Consider the following 25943-nt stretch of genomic DNA (forward strand, 5'->3'; position numbering starts at 1 on the left):
TTACTGGTACAAAAAGCATGTCACCACAGCGACAAAGAATTCGATGGCGCTTGTACAATAACCCATGTACATTTGATGCCTGAAAGTAGATAAAGGCTGGCTCTGGTCGGAGGTCACACTGCATAGACATACGCAGAGTCGACTGAGTCCTGGGTTACTAAGCATAGGGATACAAAAAGACAAACTAGCATGAGCCTTGGGAACTTAGACATACACAACGACACCCTCTCTTCTTCTGGGGTTATTTATACACTCAGATGAGACCCAGGATAAATATGCATAGACGTACATGGGGGCTCAGTTACATGAATCGAGGATAGCTATTGCACGGGCCTACACAGAGGCACAATTGGATGAGTCTGGGTTTGTATACATAGATGTACAGAGGGGCATACTCAAGTGAGGTGGGTTTCTTAAGCATAGGCATACATACATATACATAGAGACATACTTGCATGAGTCTGAGGTTACTCAAGTACAGAGAGACAGAAACAGTCTTTCATGAGTCTGGGATAACAAATGTATAAACATACCTGGCTGCAAGTTTGAGGGAGTGTGTGAAAACATATGGATAGAAGTACACAGAGGCACAACAATCTGATAAGTCCTGGGAGACTTACACGTTATCACAGACAGTGTGCATAGTCAGTGGCACACATGGGTGAGTTCTAGGTTAATTACTCAAAGAGATACATAGAATCCTACTTTGGTGAATCCAGGATAACACGTATAGAAACACAAGCACAAATAGTTGGATACATGGGTTATATGGACGGCCATTATAAGCATAAGGAATACTCTGATGAGTGTGGGTTTACTTATGCATAGACATGCACAGAGGCCCATTTTGGTAAGTTCAGTCCAGTTTGAGCGTAGGCAAACAAGCAAGCACATGGGTGAGTCTGGGTTAACTTATATGTGGAAATGCACGGAGGCACACTCGAATGAAACCCTGAGTACTAATGCAAAGATATGCACAGAGACATGCTTGGGTGAGTCTCGAGTTGCTTACGTGTGTGCATGCTAGAAGAGACACTTGGCTGAGTTTAGGGTTGCTTATGCATGGTTATACACAGAGGCACAATCAGTTGAGTCTGGGGTTTCATGTGCATATAAATATTTGGATGAGCCTAGGACGTTGTAGGCACACTCGGGTGAATATTTTATTACTCATGATTAGGAGTACATGAAGGTTCACATGCATAGGTCTGCAGAGTCATTATGCATAGATGTACAAGGACGAACAATTGATGATTCCAGGGTTACTTATCCATAGATCCATAGATATACATGGAGGCATACTGGGGTGTTTCTGAGACACCATATATATATAGATATTCACAGAGGTCCATTCAAGTGAGTTTGAGATAGCTTAGGCGTAGACATATTCAGTGACATCCTCCGATGATTCTGGGGTTACTCTGCATAAGAGACCAGCGTGCTGAGTGGAGGGCTTTGAGCAGGAAGGACGAAGGACCAGTTGCACTAAGAGCTTTGCTTCATGCAGTCCATACTATGCAGGAAGTACAGCTTTTCCCAGCAGTCTGTAATGTTCTCAACTATCTGTGCAACCCTCCTCTGCTGTCGTTTCGTATACCTCCTCGAGCTGGTGGTCACCGTCAATGTGCTTGGGTTTACTTCACTCGTTTTACAACCTGATGTCTTTTCTTTCCTGTGTGGCTGAAAAAAATATACAACAAACAAAATGTGAAGAGGAGTGTTTTGATATAGGAAACACTTGTCTATCTTTGATGTGCCTACAATCCACTCAGCTTTGTGGCCATCCCTCTAGCTCAATCTGCTGTTAACTCTCCCCAAAAATAGTACGCAGAATTTTGATAATCGGGATCCGTTGTCTAGATTAAAGGTTCTTAACCCTTTTACTCCTGGTAATCCCCCTTTGATCATTACTGGAATCTGGGGAAACCCACTGAATCATTATTGTAATCCACATACACCCAAATGATACATAACTAGAAGACAGGGACTCTGGCTTAAGAAGTTTTGATGATTTTAAACCTAAAAACATTACTCAAAAATGCAGAAACAAGCATTCAACATACAAATACACATGATGAAATATTTTATTTAACCCCTTCCATGCTGGTGACGAACCCCAGCCGTCACGCTCCGCGGCGCTCGTGTGCGGATGACGGCTGGGGTTCGTCACGGCCCGCCCTGTTCGTTTGTTTACCGCACAGCGGCAGAAACGGGCCAGCATCGAAGGGGTTAATTCACAAATAAAAAATAAATCGAAATTTTAATTTTAATGGGAAGGGTGGAGCTATTCAAAATTTAATTGAGGCCAGTCTTTGTCCATATTATATTCTGTTTGATGCATTTGCACTGCTCCCACGAACCAAGCTGAGGATGGTGACTAATTTGCAAATATTATTCAATTATCTAACCAATCACAGACGCTCTGAGTAGGCACCATGGACCCCCAGGGGTCCGCAAACTACTTGTTAAGAGTCACTGCTAGATCACTTGAAGATTCTCAGGGAAATTGAAGAGAGATTTATCGGGAACAGGGACTGAACATCAGCTTCCCAGTCCGATGTATCCTGTCTCAGCATCTGATACATGGATTCCTCATCACAGATGCATCGGTTTGAATATGTATCCACTGAGGGAGGCAGAACCCGACTGTGGCCTTCTTTTTCATAGAAGTCTGAAAAAAGATGTGCCCTTGGAGTGCTGTATGGAGCCAAACGGCTTTCCAAATAATAGGTAAATTTACTGTCCTTTTCCAAGGTGAGCACAGCACAGTCAGTCTGCAACATTTCATGATTTGGACCAAAAGGAGATTGGGTGTGGGTCCAAAATTCCTTTTAAAATGCATCCCAGGCAACATTGACCCAAACCAACTTTGAGAAAAGTTTTCTATTAAGCCAGTGCTGCGTAACCCTCTACGTATACTAACTTGCCTAATCAAAATTCTTTTTTTGTTTAACAAATCTTTTTATTAAACAAACATCGGTGAATGGTACATTACAGAGGACCAGGTAGTTTACTTTTCACAGATCGCATGATCGGAAGGATATATAGACAGTACATATGAAAGGAACATTACGAAGAAATAGGGTCATCATGATCTACATTTTGAGGTGGTGTACAGATCTCTCCTCTATAAATATTCCCAAGGGCTCCAGATACGGGACCACTTCTTAGGGCACCCCCTAGCCAAAAACATGGTCTTTTCTCTGAACATGCATCAGCCCATGTTTCTTTCCCAAGCTTCCAATGTGGGCGGATGAGCTGCCCCCCAGAGTTGAGCGATGTTTCTTTTTGCTAACATGAACCCCAGAGTAGCCCATTGCGTCTGAGAAGTGTTTAAGTCTGTGGGCTCTCAGATATTTAGGAGGCATCTTCTCGCCTCAGGGTGGAGGGAAACATGCAATTCTTCGTTAATCGTGTCGTGCACTTGGCGCCAATAAGAGCTGATATGTGCGCATTCCCAGATAATGTGCATAAACGTTCCGGTAAGGCCGCATCGTCTTTTGCATTCCTCTGTATCAGACCACCCCATGTGTACTAATCTGGGTCCCGTTATGTAGATCCTATGAAGGATCTTAAACTGAACAAGTCACAGGCGTGCCGGGATAGCCACCACTTTGGGGGAGGACCCTGCTGCCTGCCAATCCTCATCGTCTAGCTCTATCCCATCATGTACCCACTTATCTCGCAATGTCAGGAGGGGGTTTGTCATGTGATTAATTAGCTTTTTGCATATTAATGATATTGTTTTGTCAGGGAGGTGACCATCTAAGATTCTGTCCTCCAGAGGAGAAGCCTCTGGGGGATCAGCTCCTCTAGGATATAACGACTGGAGTGAGTGCCGACCGCAATATAACGAAAGAATTCTGTGTCTGCCAATTCATATTCACTCTGGAGCGTGCTGAAGGCCTGTTAGTTTGAATCTTTTAGGACGGGAGGACAACGCCCTACCATATGTGCCACCCGGAAGGAGCCATCTGTCAATCTAATAAAAATTCTTAACACTGATCTTACCATGGATCGAGGAAGGTTACCATCATTTTGAGAATTTCAAGTACGAAAGAAATTTAAGAAACTTTATGTTAGAAACATCAGAAACACACAAAAAAAGAGAGTTTAGATTTTAAGGGGCCATTCAGTGTAAAGGAGGTCTAATGTTTTGAAATCTGTTGTGACAGCTTTCCCCGGATGGCGCCTTTAAGAACTTTCAGGCCGGTTGATCCAATCGTCCAACCTAAGAACTACATAGAGTGAACCAATGAACATCTTTTTGAATTTAAGTTCAATACGTATTTCGTCCTGGAGATACAATTTTAAATTGAGAAATATGGGTTGGCCAATCAAATTATCACAGTTAAAACGTTTCTGAAAACCAAGGAACAGATAAATATATTTGTGTGACTGACCACAGACTAATTGATAAATATATTTAATGTTATTATATATTTATTACATATATCAATCAGCACTGTCGGGAAAATTTCTTTACTTGAATACTCTAAATTTGACAGCAATAAATGTGTGCTCTTTAAAAATAAACAAAATTAGTTTCCTTTTAGCCTTAGTTAAGGGACTTTCCCTATCACTGTCCCGGATTAGCTGAAGACTTGTGCATCAAAACCTGGATCAGTGACCAGTTTTACCCTTTATTGTTGTTATGAGCGTTTGTCAGAGAAGTGAAATCTAGTTATCAGACTCAGTAAGCAAACCATAAATAGGCGGCTGGCCAGGAGGACATGCATACACAATATTACAAGTGGTTCAAGTTTAAGGAATGTGGGTTTAATTCACTTGCCAACATATTTAGGGAGGGCACATTTCATCGAATGATGAGAGATGCTGTTTAGATAACTGCAAACCAGTGGCGTAACGAAACTTGAGGGGGCCCCCCTGCAAAGTACACAGAGGACCCACCTCCACCAAACCCAGTCAGGAGCTCACAAGCCAATGGCCCATCGCCTGTGCACAGTACCAGATGAGGTCCCCCGCACCACGGGGGCTAATGATAAGCCACTGCTGCAAGCATCATTTGTCGGGAACTACTGCACACATTTGATCACCACATCCTTATTATTTTCTTTGGATGATACACCTTAAGTTGACATTGAGACTACGCAGTTAGAGTTGATAAACAATAGTTGTTATTATGTAATGGTAAAATTCAAAATATTTTTACTGCATCTACAGATATTTCAAGAGGATCATGGATCACACATGTAAGTAACTTTTTGCCTAATTTACATTTAGCAACCAAAAATGATAAAAACTATGTTCAGCATCGTTATTTCAGGGGTCTGAACTTGGGTTGAAGTTAAAGGTTCACCAACAATGTCATTTTTCAGGTAATTTGGAACTTCAGTCAACTTGTTGAACTACACTGATTGGAGCCATCTTCATGCTTATACCACACATGAGGTATGGGCAAAAACTGAACTTCTAAAATGTTGATGGTGATGGTTTAAAATAATGCCTTAATTGTGCTGAATCAGAAGTAATAAACATGAAACAGACAACTAGATCTGACAAAGGATAGATGGGGTTCTCTCCAAAACATGTTGATACTAAAATACCGCAAACACAAGGAGATGATGAACGGAGTGCTGAAACTTTTCAGACACTCACTCCAGTCAAAGATCTGGGTTGATTCCATCATCGTTCTTTAGCTCACTTCGCCACCCCAGAGTGAAATACCTCCGTAAGGATGGAAATATGAAAGGACATTTCTAAAACATAAGTTTTTAAAACCATAGTATTAGGTTTTTGAATTATTGCATCACCAAATTATTGCATCACCAAACAGATCCGTGTATGTAATTGTATCAAATAATATTTATTTTGCAAATGTTTGGAATTCTGCTTTCATTTTAAATCACAGACGTTTGATCCAAGAAAACAGCTAAATTGCTTTCCAGGCATAAATTTTAAATTGGATTGATTTATCACACGAAAAATGCTCTCGTTGAGCTAAGCGAGTATTGTAGTCTTAATCATTCTGTGCATGTTGCAGATAGTTACTCTGCTAGGATCTGTTTGACAAACATGGCTGCCATGACTGGTGTTTGGCGTTATTGACTGTAGCAGTGTCAGCCTTCAAGACAGAGAAACATAGCTCCCTGCCATCCGCCAAATCCCTAGGAGTCCGTCAGAGTATCTCAAACACACAATCAGTTACTCTTACAATGGCCTTATCGGAGTCCTTGTTGTTACCGCACACAGGGGCATATTACCAACGATTAGCGATATTTATCGCTAACGATGCTTAGCAACGAATTTTTTAACGCTAAGCATCGCCGGAAATTATCGCAGAGATAACTTGCTATTAGCAAGGTTTATCTCAGAAGTGATAGAAATCCTCGCGCTAACTGCCAAATAAGAGATTATCGCTGGAAAACCAACGATAATCTCTCGAAGTTTGACGTTAGCTTGATGATAGGGGCTCACAAACTTAGCCATGATATCCACCTTCCATAGGATATCATGGCTAAGTTAGGAAAATACCAGGTGTAAAAAAAGCAGTGCTAACCGCGGTTAGCGCTGCTTTTTTTTATCAGTAACAGGGATAGCGAAATCCTTGATAATAGGAGAAATGTCGCTTAATAACATTTCTCCTATTATTTTTCTCTGGAACGCCCCCTTTGCATCTCATTAGAGATGCAAGGGGAAGCGTAGAGAAAAAGGGTGCTAACATGCGAATTTGCGTGTTAGCACCCTGTTGCTGATAGGGAGATAATTTTATCTCCGCTTTCTTGGCTTTTAAAGCCAAAAAAGCGGAGATAAATCCCTTGATAATATGCCCCACAGTGTCTACAATCCAGTACACACAATCACTGAATAAACCTCGTGCAGAAAGGACGCACTCCATTGATGTGTAGAAGAGATACAGCAGTGCACAGTGAAACAGCAACAGAGCAGCCACACGTGAGTGGTCAGAGCAGGCAGAGGCATGCAGCCAGGAGACTATCCCAAACGGGCAGCCACATAGCAGTCAAAATGCCATCAAATAAAAAAAACAGGGCTAGTGAAAGTGGTACCATGTGCCGTATGACCTCCTGACATCTGTACAAGATCTTTGCCCTTGGTTAGACTAAATGAAGGGTATTCATGAGATCTCTGATAACATTACTCAAAAATGTTTTGGAAGGCAAAGAAGGGTACATCAGGTGAGTTTTTTTTTAAAGAGGCGTAATAAACTATCTGCAGATTGATATGTTTAAAATGCCAAAATCTTTGCACAAATTCAAATGGTAATTCACGATTCAGATTCACCGAATTAGGTCATTCGTATGCATTTGATTTTTCTCTCTGCAGTTTTTATCCCTTTTTAGGTCTTGCCTAGTAGACAGTGCATGTGCTGTCTGTCGCGAGACATATTAGCTTACGTTGGGCTTAGAGCCTGCCCATAGTTTACCGGTATGGTTGGCTTCATTGTCACTCTCATTTGCTTGCCTCCTATTTATCAGCTGTATGGGCTTTACTTCCTCTTACTGTGTTCATCCCGGCCCTGGAGCATGGATGCATTACATTATTATGTCCTTTCACTGCTTGCTTATTCAGGCGCAAATTCTTTCTTTTTGTTTAAGCACTCTACAAGATTACAAGAGTGCATGTGTTTTTCCACTGTTTCCCTCGTGTGCTTCTCTCCCCTGCTCCTCTATGCGCTGCGTTCCTCTCTCTCTCTTGCAATGTGTTCTCTTCTCACACTACCTTCCCGGCCTTGTGCTTTCTTTCTGTCGCTTGACTTTGCTGTCTTTCACTCGTTTGAACACCCACCTGCGCCCATCCGATCTTTCTTCCACCCCATATGTTGCCTTCTCATACTCACTTTAAAAAAATGCTTTTGCACTGATCTGTAGTTGTGACTTGGATGCTGGAGACGTGACATTGCTGCACTGTCCGTTCTCCCCCTTATCTCAGGGGTCATTGAACGAACAAGGAAACAGGTCTTGTTGAGCCTTGTTTACTTTCTGTTTGTCTTTGCCCTTCTTTTAGCTCCTCAGTAGTAAGAAGGAGGCTGTTGAGAGACCTGGGGTGGCACAAGCACACACCCAGATGAGTAATTCAGGGTAAAAGGTTTTTGTATTTAGCTTCTGCTACTCTTGGTAACATGTTGTATTGTCATCCATATTTCCTGGCACCAAGAGCTGCATCGTTACTTCAGTCAAGTCATGCTGCTCCTTTGAGGTGGATGAAAGAGGTCAGGTGGGACTGGGAGTCCATTCAGAACTTTTGTCTACCCTACAGGTTTCCATCCCCCTCCTCCCCCTTTTAACCATTTGCTTTCTTTGACCAGCCTCTTTCAGCCATTGGCTAGAGATTTTGTCAATCAAGTCTTGAATTATCCCAGTGCGGGAAACATCCATTACAACGCAGTCATTACAACGACCTGCCTTTACAACGCAACTGTTACAACGCAACTGCCTTTACATCTTATGTCATTACAATACATGCCATTACAATGCATGCCATTACAAAGCATACCATTACAACGCATTATAAGGTAAGTAATGGAATTTTTTTTAGTACTAGGGTGGGTATGGGTTCTAGGGTACATGAGAATAGTAATTTTTACCCCTAAACTATCCAACACTTTCCCTACTGTTGCACTCACTGGAGTAGGAATAGTAATTTTTACCCCTACACTATCCAACACTTAGTAATTTTTACCCCTACACTATCCAAAACTTACCCTACTGTTGCACTCACTGGAGTGGGAATAGTATTTTTTACCCCTACACTATCCAACACTTGCTCTACTGTTGCCCTAAAAGTATTATGCGTTGTAATGGTATGCATTGTAATGGAATGAGTTGTAATGGTAGTTTTAAAAAATGTGTTGTAATGGCATGCGTTGTAAAATCATACAATGTAATGGTAGTTGCAATGTAAAGACTGCGTTGTAAAAGCATGCGTTGTAATTGCATGCGTTGTTACATCATATATTCTCCCAGTGCACTATACATCTCTGACCTAATGCTATCTGCTATTTGCGAGTATTCTTCTGCCTCAATATGATTGTTTGCATTAAGTGCGTGAGGGTCTACTTTATTTTACCTCTGTCGGCTCCTACTGGCTGCCTCTCATGTGCCTCGTTCTAATTTGCTAATGCTGTAAGCTTTAGCACATTCAACCCGGGCCTACTGACATCCCAATGCTTGCTACGTCTTGAGACAGATTATATGTATTGCATCGGTGAAGGAGGAATTTGCTCTGGCGAACAAGCAGTTTAGAGTCGGCATTGCGCTAACTGACCAGTACAAAGTTCATTTGCAACAATTAAAATACAATTTTCCACTAGTTGGAAGGAGCAGACGGTGCCATAGTACACAATTCCAGAATCGTTACTATACTAATGTTCTCCATTGTTTTACTGGATGATCTGAAGAGGGGATTTAAGGTGAAGAACAACATAATTTAAATTAATTTAAGCATATGTTGCATAAAATAAAAACCCATCATGTAAAAATATATTTGCTATTGAAGCCCTCTTTAAAAAAGCACTCCCTTCAGAAATGCTATTAGTTTCTTATTCCTCGAGAGATCTTTTTACTTCTAACTTTTTATTAGAGGGTAAACTAAGCCTATTTCAAACCCCTATCTGAATCACTAGGCTGGAGGCCACCACTCATGAACGGTCAGTAGGGCTGGGGAAGAGTCAGTTTCATGTCAAACCATTGCTTCTGAAAGGCCTACTGGACCGCCTCACAGCCACTCTCCTGTCACAATATGGCATCTGAAAAGCTGGTAGGGCTGCAGCAGTATCAGTCACTTTCAGGCCTGCCAAGGGATGTATGTCACTAGAACGCATGCTTTTACAACGCATGCCATTACGACGCAGGTTTTACAACGCAAGTCGTTACAACGACTTGCGATGGGGGCGCTGGTTAGTGAATAGTTTAATTTACTATTCCAACTCCAGTCCCCGTGGATAGTAGGGAAGGTGTTGGATAGTAATTAAACAATTCCCTATCCTAGAGCGCCCCCCAGCGCAATTCGTTGTAATAACTTGCGTTGTAAAAGTTGCGTCGTAATGGTAGTGCGTTGTAAAAGTTGCGTTGTAAAGGATGTTTCCCCTGCCAAGCGACTGCTACTTTCCCAGACCTTCCGGTTATCACGAGGCACCAGCTTGTTTGTGTATCAACTCAATTTTCAACAGGCATTTAGACTTGTACTAATTTGAGCATGGGTTCTAGTCCAGGCAGAAATACACCAGGATCCTATCCTTTGAGGGTCGACATAGCGCCTTGAGGAAGGCTTTACGTTACAGCTAGAGTGTTACAAAGAACGCAACAGTGGTTTGCTGACCTGCTCTGTCCTCTGGCAATTATAGAAGAGCAAGGAGTCTAGGCTGTTGGCCACCAGCTTCACTGCATCCTCCAGTCTGGAAGGCTTAATGCCCTTCCCCTCACAGGCCAGGGCACCGCTCAGGGACTTTATGGAGTGCAGGATCCGCAGCTCCTAGAAGAGAGGCAGCAGATTAGCTATGGAGGAAATGAGAGCGCAACCTTCTGCAATTTTCAAATGTAGGTCTATGTAATAAAGTAAGTACGTATGGTTGTAAAGGGCAAACCAAGCCAAGAAGCAGCAAACGGCAATACATGGTAAGGGAAGAAACAGTGCTTAATTTGTGCCATTGAATTCCAGTGCTCAGCAACAGTACTTATTTCTAACCACCAGCGTGTAGTGATGGGATTACAACACAAGGCGGCGCTGTGTGCCTATTTTATAGCTGCATTTATCAGTGCAGTGTTTATTTAAAAATGATAAACCAAGCACATAGGTATTGCTGGTACTGGTATTCGGAAGCTATGGTAGGGCTGTTGGCGGTGCGAGCTACAGGGAACTCCTATAAAATGCCCTTGGCCCTGGTACTTAATTTTTTACAAACTAAGCACTGGAAAGAGAAACATATGGATGAAGCAAGTTCTTTAGTTACATGCCATTATTTAGACCCCATGTAGCAAGAGGTGCTGGGAGGCCTCGAGTAGGCAAGCGGATTACCCTTGGACATCGTGAACCTCAGCTTTTCAAGACTGTCTATGAGGGGGCCAGCATTAGGTAACTGGGAGAAACAAGTTAGAGCACAGAAGGCGTACTGCACAGAATCTTTAGGAATATAATTGTAGGTCCACCCTCATACTTTTGTCTCAAATCATAATACAAATATATATATACAGCTATTACACTGTGGTAGTCGCCACTGTGTAGTTATGGTTCAGTGTTTTCATTGAAAAGACATTTTTTAATTTGTTTTAATTTTTGACCCCCTTGGAAGATTTGTATGAAACTTGGCAACCTACTCACTCAGTCAGTTATATTTCGGCCTACTGGTTTTGTGAAGATATGTCTATTGGAAAAAAGTTAAGGAGCCGTGAAAAAAGATGTGTTTTCCCATTTTTGCTTCCATGGGAAATCTTACTGTATATGCAGCTGGAACAGCTTTATGCCAGACTTTGCATAAACACAGAACTTTACTCTGCTTTTCTATTGCTCTGGTGTAAATCCATTCAATCGTTTTTGAGCTATAAGTGTTTTAAAAAAGTTACTGAGCGGGCTTTAAAGAACTAACACTTTTGTATATCTATACCATTTGGGATTCATGAATAATTTGCAAGTCAGGCATTTTAAAAAAAGGGGATCTGATTAGAATTGGGGACATCTTGTTCATGTAGTCTCTTTCGGATTTGTGGATCCAGAGCTGTATTTGTGGCTCCAAGATACCAGATAGGCTGCTGCAAAAGCAAATGTACTCTTGTGGCAGTTCCTTCAGGTCAATGGGCACAGTTCCGGTATCCTTAAAAGAAAAAAAGCCTCATTAAAGGGGCATGCTAAGCACACCTTGACAACGCCATGGCACAGGTTTCTGAGTGAATTAAATAAAACAAAAAAACTCCTGTCACGGGATTCAGTAGTCACCCCTGACTCGTGAGTTGCAGGCACGAGTTTTGGTACTGCGGTTCCCGGCTTCTATTTTAGGTGTTTGAGAATCACGAGTTGATTGACTCATGAGTCAAGGGAATCTTTAGGGGGTGAGGCTTGCACAAGATTCACAAATGATTTACAAGTCTAGTAAAAATATATTTAAAAAAAGAAGGACCTAGCTAAAGGCCAAGCAATAAGGGCCAACCCTAGGCCATGAAAATGCGACATGCCCTGGGCTCACCCCTTGCTATGCATGGCCTAAGGCTCTGCCTTCCGAGCTTTGTGTGTTCAACACCCGATGTGCACGGCTGAAGACTGTGCTCACTAGGGATTGGTTGCAGGGTCTGGTCACATGACAGGCTCTGTCCCCATTCATTGCTGTGCACCGCTAAAGGTTGTGCACAGTGGGCATTATGCATCCGCACAAGGTTGGGAGAAGCAATAGGGCAGGCTCGGCGACCAATCCTCAGCAATGGGGATTGGCTGCAAGCTGTGCATTGGGAGCAAGGCCTGGCCAACAGCTAGCCAATCTGACATTAGTCACATTAGGTTAATGATCAGCCTACCCCTTCTGAGATCCGCTGCATAGCGCAGTAATGGGGCTTCCCGCGTCTCACACAGGGAGACATGGTAGGCAGGCAGTAGCGTAGTGCTGCATTGCCATTCCAGAAGCCCCTGGCTGTAAGAATGCCAACAATAAGCTTCCCATTAACTCTATTTCTGATTAGGTAATTTCCAGTTTAGGGCACAAGAGGCTTAACCTCGTGGTCAGTGGCTTAACACAGGCCCCCAAGCTCCTGGGGGCACCCTCAGCACAATAGTCTGTCTGAAGAGCTCCTGACTGAGTCCGGAGGGGGCCCCTCCACGTACCTTGCAGGGGGGAGGCTCTAGTTTGGTTTCACCAGTGCTCGTGGTGAAACCTCGTCCACCAACTTTTGTATATCAGATCTATGCTCATCACATCCCTGTGAGATTGTGCACTTCTGGGGCATTCAGATATGCCTGTGCATACATGTGTATAAGTGCACACTGCCAAGAACCGTGCATCTGGTTTTAAGATTTGATAGCAAACACAAAAAGATGATAGGCAGACTGCTGAAAGTTTTCAACCACTCACCCCTAGTCAAGAGTTCTGGGTTTAATCCATTGTTCTTTTGCTCACTATTCCACCCCAGTTTGTATCCAGCCATATGCAAATCAATCTTGACCTGGGAACAGTCTAGTCGGAACTGCCAGGCCAGGTCCTCCCTGGACCGGAAACATGCATCTTGGGATCAGATTTCGGGGTATCACCCCTCATCAGCCAGGCTAACTTTGATTTAGGTGCAAGAAAGTGGTTATCGAAGTATCATATTTGACATTAGAATGTCACTCATACCCCAACTGAAAGCATAGAATGTCACACATAAGCAATATGAATACTGGGCTGTGTAAGTAAATATGTAAGTGCACATGTTCATGCACCTTTTTCTTGTTTACTTGTGTGTACACATAAACGTTTGCATATTACATTTTTATTTCGAGAGTAGGGGACCGTGTTCTTGTAAACTGCTGGATTTATTTACATAGCTCACATATTGCTCTCTGAGGGACTGAAAAACTTGATGAAAGGAGCTGCTAAGTTTGTGAGTGCTGTCGAGAGAACAAATTACGTGGTTCATACACAATGTGCATGTGGTGGGGTGCCATAATCCTACCTATGTGCAAATGCTTCATACATGTCAACATTTTAGAGAAAGAAAGTCGGACACTGAAAAATATAATTGGGGGAATGATTTTCCCCCATTGACTTCTACTGAATCAGAGGCAATCTCAAGGGAAAGAGCCACAATTCAGCAATTTGTGGCTCCAAAAAGAGAGTCTGTCGTCTGAATTGGGTCTATTGCCATGTATGGTGCTCTTCACTTTGTGGCAACTGTTTCATAAGCATATCAGGCCCGGTGTTTGTGTGCATGCTGCAGACGCTGTCAATTCGGGACACTTTTCTGAAGCGTATCCGTGTGCCTGTCCTTGGGTGTCCAGGGTCGGACAGGACCAGACAATAGGCCCAGCCACCACAATAAGTGTGCCACCATTAGAGAGAGCTAAAAAGTAGTGCAGATTTGGAAATCACAGCATTTTTAACTAACAAAGACAGGGACTAGGGGCCAGATGTAGGTGGCCGATTACCGGTCGGTAACGGCCGAATTCGGCCGTTACCGACCGGTATTTAAGAATTGGTATGTAGGGCCCTTCATTTTACAGAATCGGTAAATTTACCGATTCTGGAAAATACCGAATCGGTATTTTTACTGATTCGGTAAATCTGATATGTAGGTGGGACTCTTCAGAGTCCCAAAAGCCTTACCGAATCGGTATTTTACCATCAAATTCAATTTGATGGTAAAATACCGATTCCGGTGTGCATGCACGTGTGCATGCACACCTATGCCATATGACAGGCAGACCTTACCTTAGGGCATGTATGCCTGCCACATGGCACCCGAACCTGTTTTGGGGGTGCTAGAGGGTGTCAAAGTGACATCCCCTGCACCCTTGTGAAATTCGGTATTTACGTAATGCCCATTCATTCCTATGGGCTTCAAAGCCCATAGGAATGAATGGGCAATACCGGTCGGTATTTACCGAATCGGTAAATACCGAATATTACCGATTCGGTAAATACACATCTGGATTTCCCTACATCTCCCCCCTTCATATTTACCGACTCTTAAATACCGAATCGGTAAAATTTGGTATTTAAGAGTCGGTAAATATGATTTACCTACATCTGGCCCTAAGTGTTTGGCAAGGTATGAGAGAGTCTGCAAACATACGTGCTTGCTGCAGGCAATGTTTGAGGTAATATGGTAAATCACAGTAAAACTGGCCAACAAACAGCCAAGAAAAGGCCGATATACTGACCTGTCAGACGACCCTTCTGGCATTGTTAGCTTGTCCCGTCATACTAAACCTTCCTTCGGACATTGTTAGCTTATCTGCGTGCAGTAAACGCGAAGGGGGCGGTTTGTTATCTCTCGATGAAAGACGCGAAATTTGCACAAAAAACGCCAGTCGCGTAGAGAGAAACCAATGTAGTTGTTAATGTGCTGCGAGGTACGTACGTGGACGTGAGACGTAAAATGTGCCGTCAAAGGTCTGCGGCACGTGGTGGTGGCTGAGGCACCATGGGATATCTGAAGGAATGGACGGGAGTGTTGTCCTCACGTTGAGGACTAGGCCTCACGTTCAATGGGGCAAAGTAAGTTTTAATATAATTTTCTAGATACATCGAATCTAACAGTCCGACTCTAAAATACACCGAACTTACAAAGGTAAATCAATTGAATCTGTTTTGTTTTTATTTCATCTTTAACATTCACCTTATTTCAATTGTAATCCTAAAACAGATTAAATGAATTACTGACCTAAACACAACCCTTACACCCACTGTTATACCATTGGTTGATTGAAATGAATTAATCACCCGTAGCAAAATATTAAGACTAAACCTAACCGTTTCCCTGTTTAAAATGTATTTTAATTAATTTAAATTTAAAGGAACCGTTACCAAACCCTAAGGCCTACTCAAATAATGTTTCAAACTTAATATAAGCTAATTAAAGTTAAAGTACATAACACTAAACCATATTTTTTTTAACTTTCATTGTAAATATATGACATTATGATACCTATCCATTAATTTATTTATTTATATTACATTTCACCTAAAACGTAACGTGAACCTTCATTCTTACAGTTAAATAAGAATTCCTTGCTGCAATATGCATTGTAATGTAAATTAAATTAAATACAATTAAACTAAGTACTTTTATCTTTAATTACTTTAGGTTAAATAAGTAACCCTAACTGTTATTCATGTTTAAGTTATACACATTTGAATGAACCCTTACCCTTAATTAAATTAAAGTACCTTTACATTTAATGAAATGCCATATGCCTGCATTCACTGTAGTGGTAACATCAATGTAATTGCATCATTGTGTGATCCCTTGATGGAGTACCATTAATGTGGGGGCACACTCACATCCGCAACAGCTATATTAGCCAGTTTGGAGCATTTCAGTGCGCTGTGGTAAGATGAAGTTAGTTGAAGGTCTCTTGTGCTATTTTCTTTCTCCGTTTGTAGTCCTATGGTAGACCTAGTTTAGAAACTTTTAGTATACCAATTTCCTGCTGTTACGTAACGTAATTATCACAAGTTTGTCTAGAGATTTAATTCTTTGCCCAAATCCACTCACCTTTATTTTTGGTCTAGCCAGTTTGCTCTTCTGGACCCCGCATTGGTGACACATGCTGAGGAGTTTGTTTCCACTATACGTTTCTGGCAGCGCACTTATTCATTACTGTGTGGTTGTTTGTACCACATACACTGATATCCAGTCTGTATATATGTACTATGTGGATGAATGGTCTAGAGGAGAGTCAAGATACATTCCAGTTCCCCACTATGCTTGCCCACCTCTAGTTGCTGGTGTGCACAAATTCATACACTGTTGTATAAGGTTCTCTGTGCAATAGTTTCTGTGAGACAGCTCTGGCTGTGATTGGCTTTGCCCTCGTGACACCATGGAGAAGATTTTATCAAGAATTCACACAACGCAACAAGCCTCCTTCCTGCTCTGTGTGGCATGAAAGGGAGAGGGCAGGAATGCAACGTATTTAACAATATACGGAGCATTCCTGCTTTCTGCCTGCGCTGGCTCAAACTGCTGCCTAGTGCTAGTGCAGGCACCCTTGCACCATGGTCCATGGGTCCCTGCATTGTAGGCAGGATTCTTTTTGTGCAAGAAGGGGCACCTTCCTGGACAAAAACAATCCTCAGAGGCATTTTCCTCTTTCTATGTGTGCTGCAGAATGAAGCACACATAGAAAGAGGAAACAGCGAGGAGAAATAAACATATTTCTCCTTGTTGCAACGCACCTGGGAGGCATAGCATTTTGAAGCATTCACAGGTCTACTAGTAATGTGATTTTTTTGCAGACTGAACTTTGGAAATGTTAAAGGAAGGCGATAAACAGCTACATATACCCCCTCATTATTAAAGATGCTCTCACAAAAACCCTTGGTGTACCTCAATCAAGAAACGTTGGATTTAATAATTTCAAGTACCAAGGAGGATTATTTTTCCTTCGATTTGAACCAAACATGGGGATTTGAATTGATCTTACCAAAGACAAAACGAACACATGTGTGGTCCCTCCATCTGTGTCTCCTGATCTTAAAAAGAAATGAGATTCAGTTCTTACTGGATTCCAATATTGAGATATGGGTCTAGTTTAGGACCTTCTCACCACAGCTATTGGTCTTTGATTGATTTCTATTCTGAGCACTTGTGTGAGACAGTATTTTGTGTTGAGTCCTGAAGAAGGTGGCAACTATCTACTTGTTCCATTGAAACGTGTCTACATATTCTGTGTACTATATCTTTCCAACATCATGCTACAATAGATTATTATTACTTTTAACGTCATATAACCTGTACAATGAATATAACAGATTAGTTACCTCGGAAAAGACATGTGTGTGTTGTCGTAAGTGTCTCTGCCCTTTCATTGTCTACATATTCTGTGTACTATATCTTTCCAACATCATGCTACAATAGATTATTATTACTTTTAACATCATGTAACTTGTACAATGATTATAACAGATTAGTTACCTCGGAAAAGACATGTGTGTGTTGTCGTAAGTGTCTCTGCCCTTTCATTTATATTGTTTTTAAACATTTGTTTTTTAGTTTTCTATCTTACTATTTTCTTTGCGTCATATTGTGGGGCTATTAGTTTACATTTTTGAAATTATGCCAAACTAAGTGTTTTTAACTTTCTCTATGACAGTAGGATTATCAATGTAATGCTGATATAGAATGTTTATGTGTGATTTATAAATCTGGTACAGTGCTGGCACACACGCCCTTAAAGCTTGGTGCATTCTGACACTTATGTGGTACTAGTTTTGTTTGCAGTTGTGGAGGAGGGCTGTAAGCCTGTTGTATGCTTTAGTAAGTGTTTGAGGTATATATGAGTGGGTATCATTGACTTCCCAAGGGGAGATTTCATTTTATTGTTTAAAATGGTACTCCATCCCCTTAGTTTGTGGGGCCCCTATCTCTCTCGTTTCATTCATTCAATAAATATGGGAATATGCCAAAATCCAAAGGTGGATGTGTGGGAACACCATGCTCCACCCATGGAATGCCTCCCTGGGGCGGAGTAATGCAAGATATCAATTTGTGCTGCCTTGTTTTTGCTATAGAGTATGCTTTAAGGAGTTGAGCAAGTACTAAAACTTTAAAATCTTTGCTCATATCATATTAATGGTGTTAAAATATATAAAGAAAGAAAACAATTATTGCTACCGAAAGTGTCACTATCAGCCGCATTGGTTGATCAAAATGTGAGCATTTGTGGACAGTTACCATGTTAAGACAACCCCTGTTTGTTTGCAGCAGTGTTAGCCTTAATTTCAACAGTGACTTCCGGGCAAGACTTCTAATGAAGATTTAGGAATATGATTTCAATGTGTTAATGGATGATAGTAGCTGCTCAAATGCGGCAGTGAGGCTTCTCATGAAGATTTAAATCAGATTTAACTGTGTTATTGGATGATAGCAGCTGCTCAAAAACTGCAACGAGGAAGGAACATGTTGGTGAATTTGCCAGCATTATCCCTTGATAAAATATCGGTGTAAGGTCAAAAGTACAAGGTACGAAAGCGTGCTACCTCCACATTTGAGATGCCATCTTTGGACTCTTGGGTGGGGGAGACTCTGAGGAGTCAGTCCCCCACAATCCTGCCTGCTAGGAGGTGGGGCCACTGGCACAGCGCTGACTGGGCACCACAAAACATATTACATCAGCCTGGGACGCCCGTTATGGACTCTCAGTTCTGTTTTGTACTGCTTTGACTCCCTCAAGTGGGCAAGCGGTGCAACAAATGTGAAAAATCAGTGATGCTCTGTTTAAACTGGGACTGCTGATTTTTAGCCAGTAGGCTGCTGTCGGGCACAATCAGGATTAACTGATTTCCAGACAGCCTAATTATTTTGTTCATGACCTCATAAGAGAGTTGCAGAAAAGTCTAAATTATTATAACTATCATTAAAAAATCAATTAATTAGAATTCAGTACAAGGGTAAAAATAATTTAAGTTAAAATACAATAACAACCTGCCTTAGTCGAAGGAGCCATAATGCAAGAACCTCTGCTGCAAGGCTCGGCATTGAAATAAGACATGTGATGGGTCATGGCGGTATACAATGTACAATATTCGAAACTTCTTTCTTCCCAATAACAAAATTCAAGACGCAGTCTCCCAGTCCTGAGTTGGAAACTGTAGTCCTCAAGCTTCGTAATACATTCTTGAGGTTTATTAAGGCAGGCTGCTTCCATTAAGCTGAATGCTGGTTGGCCAGTGTATTGCAGGCTCTGTGCTTTTAGTCACTGGCTTCCCATACAAGTGAGGGGAACATGCTTGCATTCCTCTGTTCCTGTTCATTCCGTTGGTGGAGGCACAGGGGGACAGCGCAGATGTGAGAAGCAGCACGTACTTCACTAATATGTGCAGGAGATGGGTAGTCTGACATAGTCGACCAGCAGAGGAGGTGTGGTATCCATGGGATGAGTAACCTATGTCTATGTACTGTTTCTTGATGAGCGCATATATCACCCTAGGGTCTCATATCGCTTTGCTGAGACTCAGGAACAGACAGAAAAAGATGGCTCGGACCACACCACCACCACCACCCCAGGTCAGACATGGCCATATGCAAATCAGCCTTGACCCTGTGCCTCATGGGAACAGTCCAGCCCGAACTGCCAAGCCATGTCTTTCCTGGACCGGAATCAAGCATCCAAGGACCGGTTTCTGGCTATCAGCCGTCATCAGCCTGGATAGCTTGACTCCAGTGGTGTGGCGAGCATGGGACTCACGTCTGAGCATACCCATCCCACTCGGGGCAACAAAGGCAAAAACAACAGGTGATGGACAGAATGCACAACATTGTCATACATTAACCCCAGTACAGAGATCTGGGCCTAAATCCATCGTTTTTTTGCACTCCACACCACCCCAGGTCAGACATGGCCATATGCAAATCAGCCTTGACTCTGTGCCTCATGGGAACAGTCCAGCCCGAACTGCCAAGCCATGTCTTTCCTGGACCGCAATCAAGCATCCAAGGACCGGTTTCTGGCTATCAGCCGTCATCAGCCTTGATAGCTTGACTCCAGTGGTGTGGAGAGCCCTTGAGGCACAGGGTCAAGGCTGATTTGCATATGGCCATGTCTGACCTGGGGTGGTGTGGAGTGCAAAAAAACGATGGATTTAGGCCCAGATCTCTGTACTGGGGTGAATGTATGACAATGTTCTGCATTCTGTCCATCACCTGTTGTTTTTGCCTTTGTCACCCCGAGTGGGATGGGTATGCTCAGACGTGAGTCCCATGCTCTCCACACCACTGGAGTCAAGCTATCCAGGCTGATGAAGGCTGATACCCAGAAACCGGTCCTTGGATGCTTGATTCCGGTCCAGGAAAGACATGGCTTGGCAGTTCGGGCTGGACTGTTCCCATGAGGCACAGGGTCAAGGCTGATTTGCATATAGCCATGTCTGACCTGGGGTGGTGTGGAGTGCAAAAAAACGATGGATATAGGCCCAGATCTCTGTACTGGGGTGAATGTATGACAATGTTCTGCATTCTGTCCATCACCTGTTGTTTTTGCCTTGTATAGGCAGTCTACACATTGTGGTGGCATCCTGCTCAGGATTGCTCCCATTGGCATGTTGTTGGCATTTTAGACATCTTGCTGACCCACATGCCATATTATGAACATGTTATCCCTGAGCTTTATACTCCCTCCACCAAACAGTAACCAGCCAGGCCATCCGATGGCCATCCTGGCATTAGGTGGATATTGGTAACATTTGGTGGCTTCCATAGCGAATGATGGACAATACAGATAGATGATTGTGGTACATAGTCATGTGAGAGCAATTATTTCCTTACGAAACAGTAGTGCATGTGAATATGTGACAAAAGTTATACGCTGGTAGTGGAGGGCTAGAGTCATGAAAGGCTGTTATGTAGGTGATGATCATAGTACTTTAATAAAATAACAAGCTTTTGTTAAGGAAAAGAAAAGGAAGTATTTTGAAGCAAAATCTGCGTATTTCCAGAAAACCTCAAATTGGGATGGGGGGGGGGGGGCGCAAATGAGTGCTTTTCAGTAATATATTTAAGAGAGCCCTGGCTGCTATGGAATATGGAGACATGTCATCATTTATATTAATGAAGATTTTAAAGAGATTAATATCAACACTACTGTTCAAGGCCAAAGTTTGTAAGACCAGTCTGAGCATGTGAAGTCTGTCTTCTCTACAACATAGCTCCACTGTCTGTGTTAAAATATTATAGGTAGCTATGTCAAATTTCTTACATAGGTATTTGACCTGTCCGTGAAACCCATGGCTTTTTACTCTATTTTGCGGGATATTAGACAAAAAAGCACACAATTCTGCCTTCATTTTACCAGACGATCTTAGGGCTGAAGAAGCCCACTTCATCCACAGCTCTCTTTGAAGGGATCATACTCCTACCATACCATGACTGGACTATTTAAGGAGTGCCCCATCTGAACCAACTACAACATTATTGCTTTATAGCTAGTATATTAGTGTATTTGGAATGTCTAGTGCAAAATATACTATTGCGCTAAATCTTTCACATTTTCTTTTAGTGGAGAATCTCCCACGGTCCCCATGGAGAGGTTTGGGTAGAGGCTCACATGTTGTGCATGTCAATTGGTGCAGCTTGGGACTGAAAAGCAGGGATGCAAGACTTTGAAAAATAATCTCACTTTCCATACTTTGCACTGGTGACTTGTGACCCTCAGAGCCCGCTTCAAGACGACTGCCGTGTAGCTGTGAAAGGTTCTGGATTTTGGCATCTGCAAGCCTGTTGACTCACAGGAGCAATTAATGGAGTTGTCTGAGAGCCACAGACTTAGTCCACCTCCTGGAGGCAGGGTTGCCTCCTGGCTGGTTTTATATCAGCATGACCGGCATTTTAAAATCCCTGCTGGTACAAAAATTTGGAAAATCACCTAAAGCCGGTGTTTTTCCTCTTATCAGTACATGCTTTCAAGAGTAAATATTATAATAAATCTCACTAAAATGTGTTCTAGAGCTACCTCAGTGACCCTTTCCTGATAATTAAAGTAAACAAAGACAGAAATGCTAGTTGTAAAATGAATACAGATGATTTCATACAAAGTTCCACTGAAGAATCAGGTCTGGGCCTTTGCAGAATCTTAAAATATGAAAGGATAGATGGTATTGTTCTTGGGGAAAGGTGGAAATCCTACTTGTGCCAGAAGATTCTGCATCCTGCCTTCAGACATTGTGTTGTGACGCTGGTGGGGTGTGCCTGTGTGTGTCACAATGTAAACATGTCAATAAGTGCTGTTCAGAGAATGTGCAGGGTATTTTTTCAAATTGACTATGAAGTAAGATGATGGACGGAATGCTGAACATTCTCAAGCATTCACTCCCAGTCACAGATCTGGGTTAAATCCATTGTTCTTTTGCGTGCCACACCACCCCAGTTTGGACCCAATCATATGCAAATCAGTCTTGACCCTGCTCCCCATGGCAATAGCCAAGTCTGAACTGCCAGGCTAGGTCCTCCCTGGACGGGGAAACCAGCATCCTGGGACCGGTTTCTGGGTTTCACCCCTCATCAGCAAGGCTAGCTTGAATCCAGTGGCATAGTGAGCATGGGACCCTCATCTGGACATACCCTTTCCACTAAGAGCGACATATGCCACTACAAAAAGATGGGTGGAATGCTGAACATTGTCAAGCATTCACCCCAGTTAGAGATCTAGGTTACATCCATCATTATTTTGCTCACCACGCCACCGCAGTTTGGACGCAGCCATAAGCAAAACAGTCTTGACCCTGCTCCCCATGGGAACAGTTTAGCCCGAACTGCCAGGCCAGGTCCTCCCTAGACCGAAAACAAGCATCCTGGGATCAGTTTTGGGTTAGGACTGTTCCGATGGGGAGCAGGGTCAAGACTGATTTGAATATGGCTGGAGCCAAACTGGAATGGCATGGTGAGCAAAAAAACTATCTATTTAGACCCAGATCTCTGTACTGGAGGTGAATGTTTGACATTGTTCAGTATTCTGTCCATCCATTGTTCATTTCATATTTGTCGTCCTAAGTGGTACAGGTATGCCCAGACGTTGGTCTCCTGCTCTCCATGCCACTGGAGTCAAGCTAACCTGGCTAATGAGGGGTGATACCCTAAAACCAGTCCAAGGAAGCTTGTTTCCTGTACAGGGAGGACCTGACCTGGCACTTCAGGCTGTAATGTTCCCATGGGGAGCAGGGTCAAGACTGATTTGCATATGGCTGGGTCCAAACTGGAATAGCACGGTGAGCACAAAAAACAATGGATTTAGGCCCAGATCTCTGTACTGGGGGTGAATATTTGACATTGTTCAGCATTCCGTCCACCGATTGTTCTTTTTGCATTTGTCGCCCTAGTGGAATGGGTATGCCCAGACCTATTTCCTGTGCTCTTCATGCCACTGAAGTCAAGCTAGCCTGGCTGTTGAGGGGTGATATCCCAAAACCGGTCCCAGGTTACTTGTGTCTGGTCCAGGGAGGAACTAGCCTAGCAGTTCGGACTGGAATGGCATGATGAACAAAAGAACGATGGGTTTAGGCCCTGATCTCTGTGCTGGGGGTGACTGGGGGTGACTCTTTGACATTGTTCAGTATTTTGTCCATCAATTGTTCTTTTGCATGTGTTGTTGTAAAACATGTGGTAAGCGTGTACTAGAGTAAAAATGATCTGCTGCAAACGACATTTACCATGCAGATCACAGAATTGTATTTGATATAAATAGCTCAGTGGGTTACAGCTTTTGACACAGAGATTCTTCTTTTACTTTCACTTCATAAGGTACAAACCTAATATAGCACACTGCGATATAAGCTGCCATCATGGAGATACATACAAACTGCAAACTGCATAAGTTAGACATTTAGGTTTTCTTCCCAGTCCTTCATCATTCTATGGTTGCTAAGAAGGGTTCATTTGGGGAGAAATACATTCTTATTAGTAAATCCAACCCCAACCACTGTGTTACGTTTCAAATATTGAGTTGATGCTTCTCCAGCCCAAGCAATCTTGCCAGTATGGAACACATGTGACTGCTTCACATTGTAGTGAGAGATGTGCTATGGAGAAATAGGGGGCACTGTTTGAGGGGGTAGTGAAGGAATCCATCGAGATGGTGGTCACTGGGGGTGCCAGCAAAGACTGTGGCACCGGGCGACACTAGCGCTAAAGCCGGACCTGCGTGTGAGTGTTTGTGTGAGAGACACTGTACCTTCTGCGCCCAGCAGGGTTGGCTAACTTTCCCTCTTCTCGATTGGCTTCTGCTTTTCACAGCTCCATTCAGATTTTTCTGTCAATAAAACAAATTGCATTTATATGAAATCTGTGCCATTTGTATTATTCTTACCCACATAGTTTGATTTCACAGTTCTTTCTGTTTCTCTTTTGCTTTTACTCGTCATTGACTCTTACAAATCAATAATAATCAGTTATGTTGACCCTGTACCACAAATGCTTGGTTTCTAAAATAAAATAAATAAGTAAAACATAAGTACAGGGATCAATCTCTATTTTCTTCTAATTCAATATTTGTCTATAAAAATGTTCTGGAGTCATATTTTGTAATAGGGATGTCTATCAGTTCTTAATTTGCAAAAAAATAGTGACCCGAAAGTTTTACTATTGGTGCCTAGTTTAGATTCCACCTCACACCACTTTCTTCCACCACCCTTCACTGCTGTCTTTTTACATCATTCTGAGGGGTCTTTTTGATTCCAGTTTTCTCCTTATGTCACAATGTTCCTATCTTTCCTAGTCTCATTCTCTCTCCCTTTTGCTTTCTGTTCTATTATCTTGTTCTGGTTCAAAGTGTGATAAGAAAAAAATACATCCCAGTACCCCCAGAAAATGAATGCTGGTCCCCACCACCTGCCCCCACAGGCACACAGTGAGCATTCCATACCCCACAATTCAATGCCATAACATTACAAATTAGGTGTATGTGAAATTCGTGTGATGTGCTTTCGTGTATATGCAACATTTTAACAACCAGGTTACATTTTTATTACGAATGGCCCATTCACAGTATATTTTTACCCCGAGTGGCACATAATTATGTAACATGGATAATGATGTCATTTCGAGGATTTCACTTAACAAACATAACGCGAAATCCCCCTAATTATGCCAGCATAATTTTAATTTCACCCAAGCCTAATTCTGATATTCAGCGCCTCATCACTCTTCTGTTGACACTTTTAGAGCTAATCAATTGTTCTTTTTTGGGGGGGTACAGGAGCATAATTTGAGTGGTCAATTATCACCCAATATGCCTGTGTGTGAATGTTCCTTCAGGGTCTCTGCCTGCTTGCTCAGCCTCCTGGCAGAAGGTGCGGCACCCAAGCCTGAAGGTGATGTCTACATGTTTGACGCAAATTACCCAGCAAACAGAAATGCAGTGTCAAACCTTATGTGAAACTTGTGGCGTTAGAGTTTTTCTAAAGCCAATCGAAGTGCCTATAGTTGCCTCCAAATTCATTAGTCCTCACATAATGCAGTGGTGCCCTAAGAACTGCAGAGAACTTTTTTAAAAATATTGTGTTACAAAGAAGCAAATGTTGACAAAATTATTTTCCACCTACGCACAAGAACAAAAGGCTCACAAACTGGTAATTGACATGCTCAAGCTTTTGAGTGGTGCTCATTAGTGAAATGAGGTCCAGTGAGAAGAGCAGAAAAAAAGAGGACCAAGAGAAGCAGCGCCATCAGGAGAACATAGATCAAACAAAGAAAGATCTACAGGACTGGGACCACAACCAACCACAAGTTCAAGACCACAACGACGAGAAGGAAGAGGAGGAGGAGTTGAACAACAACCAGGTGGAAGTGTAG

The 25943-nt window shown here is 42.5% G+C and overlaps 1 protein-coding gene across 1 annotated transcript in view; it reads right to left on the minus strand.

Moving 5' to 3' along the window:
• Positions 1–1138: 1138 nt before the first annotated feature.
• Positions 1139–25943, minus strand: part of C7H20orf204 (chromosome 7 C20orf204 homolog) — a 122463-nt gene continuing 97658 nt past the window's right edge. The window contains exons 3-5 of the mRNA XM_078651661.1: positions 24325–24402; positions 10300–10452; positions 1139–1680 (exon numbers count right to left, since the gene is read on the minus strand). Coding sequence (XP_078507787.1) covers positions 1486–1680; positions 10300–10452; positions 24325–24402 — 426 coding nt within the window. The 3' untranslated portion in view covers positions 1139–1485. The remainder of the gene's footprint in view (positions 1681–10299; positions 10453–24324; positions 24403–25943) is intronic.

Source organism: Lissotriton helveticus, chromosome 7 (genome assembly GCF_964261635.1).
Source record: "Lissotriton helveticus chromosome 7, aLisHel1.1, whole genome shotgun sequence".
Taxonomy (NCBI): Eukaryota; Metazoa; Chordata; class Amphibia; order Caudata; family Salamandridae; genus Lissotriton; species Lissotriton helveticus.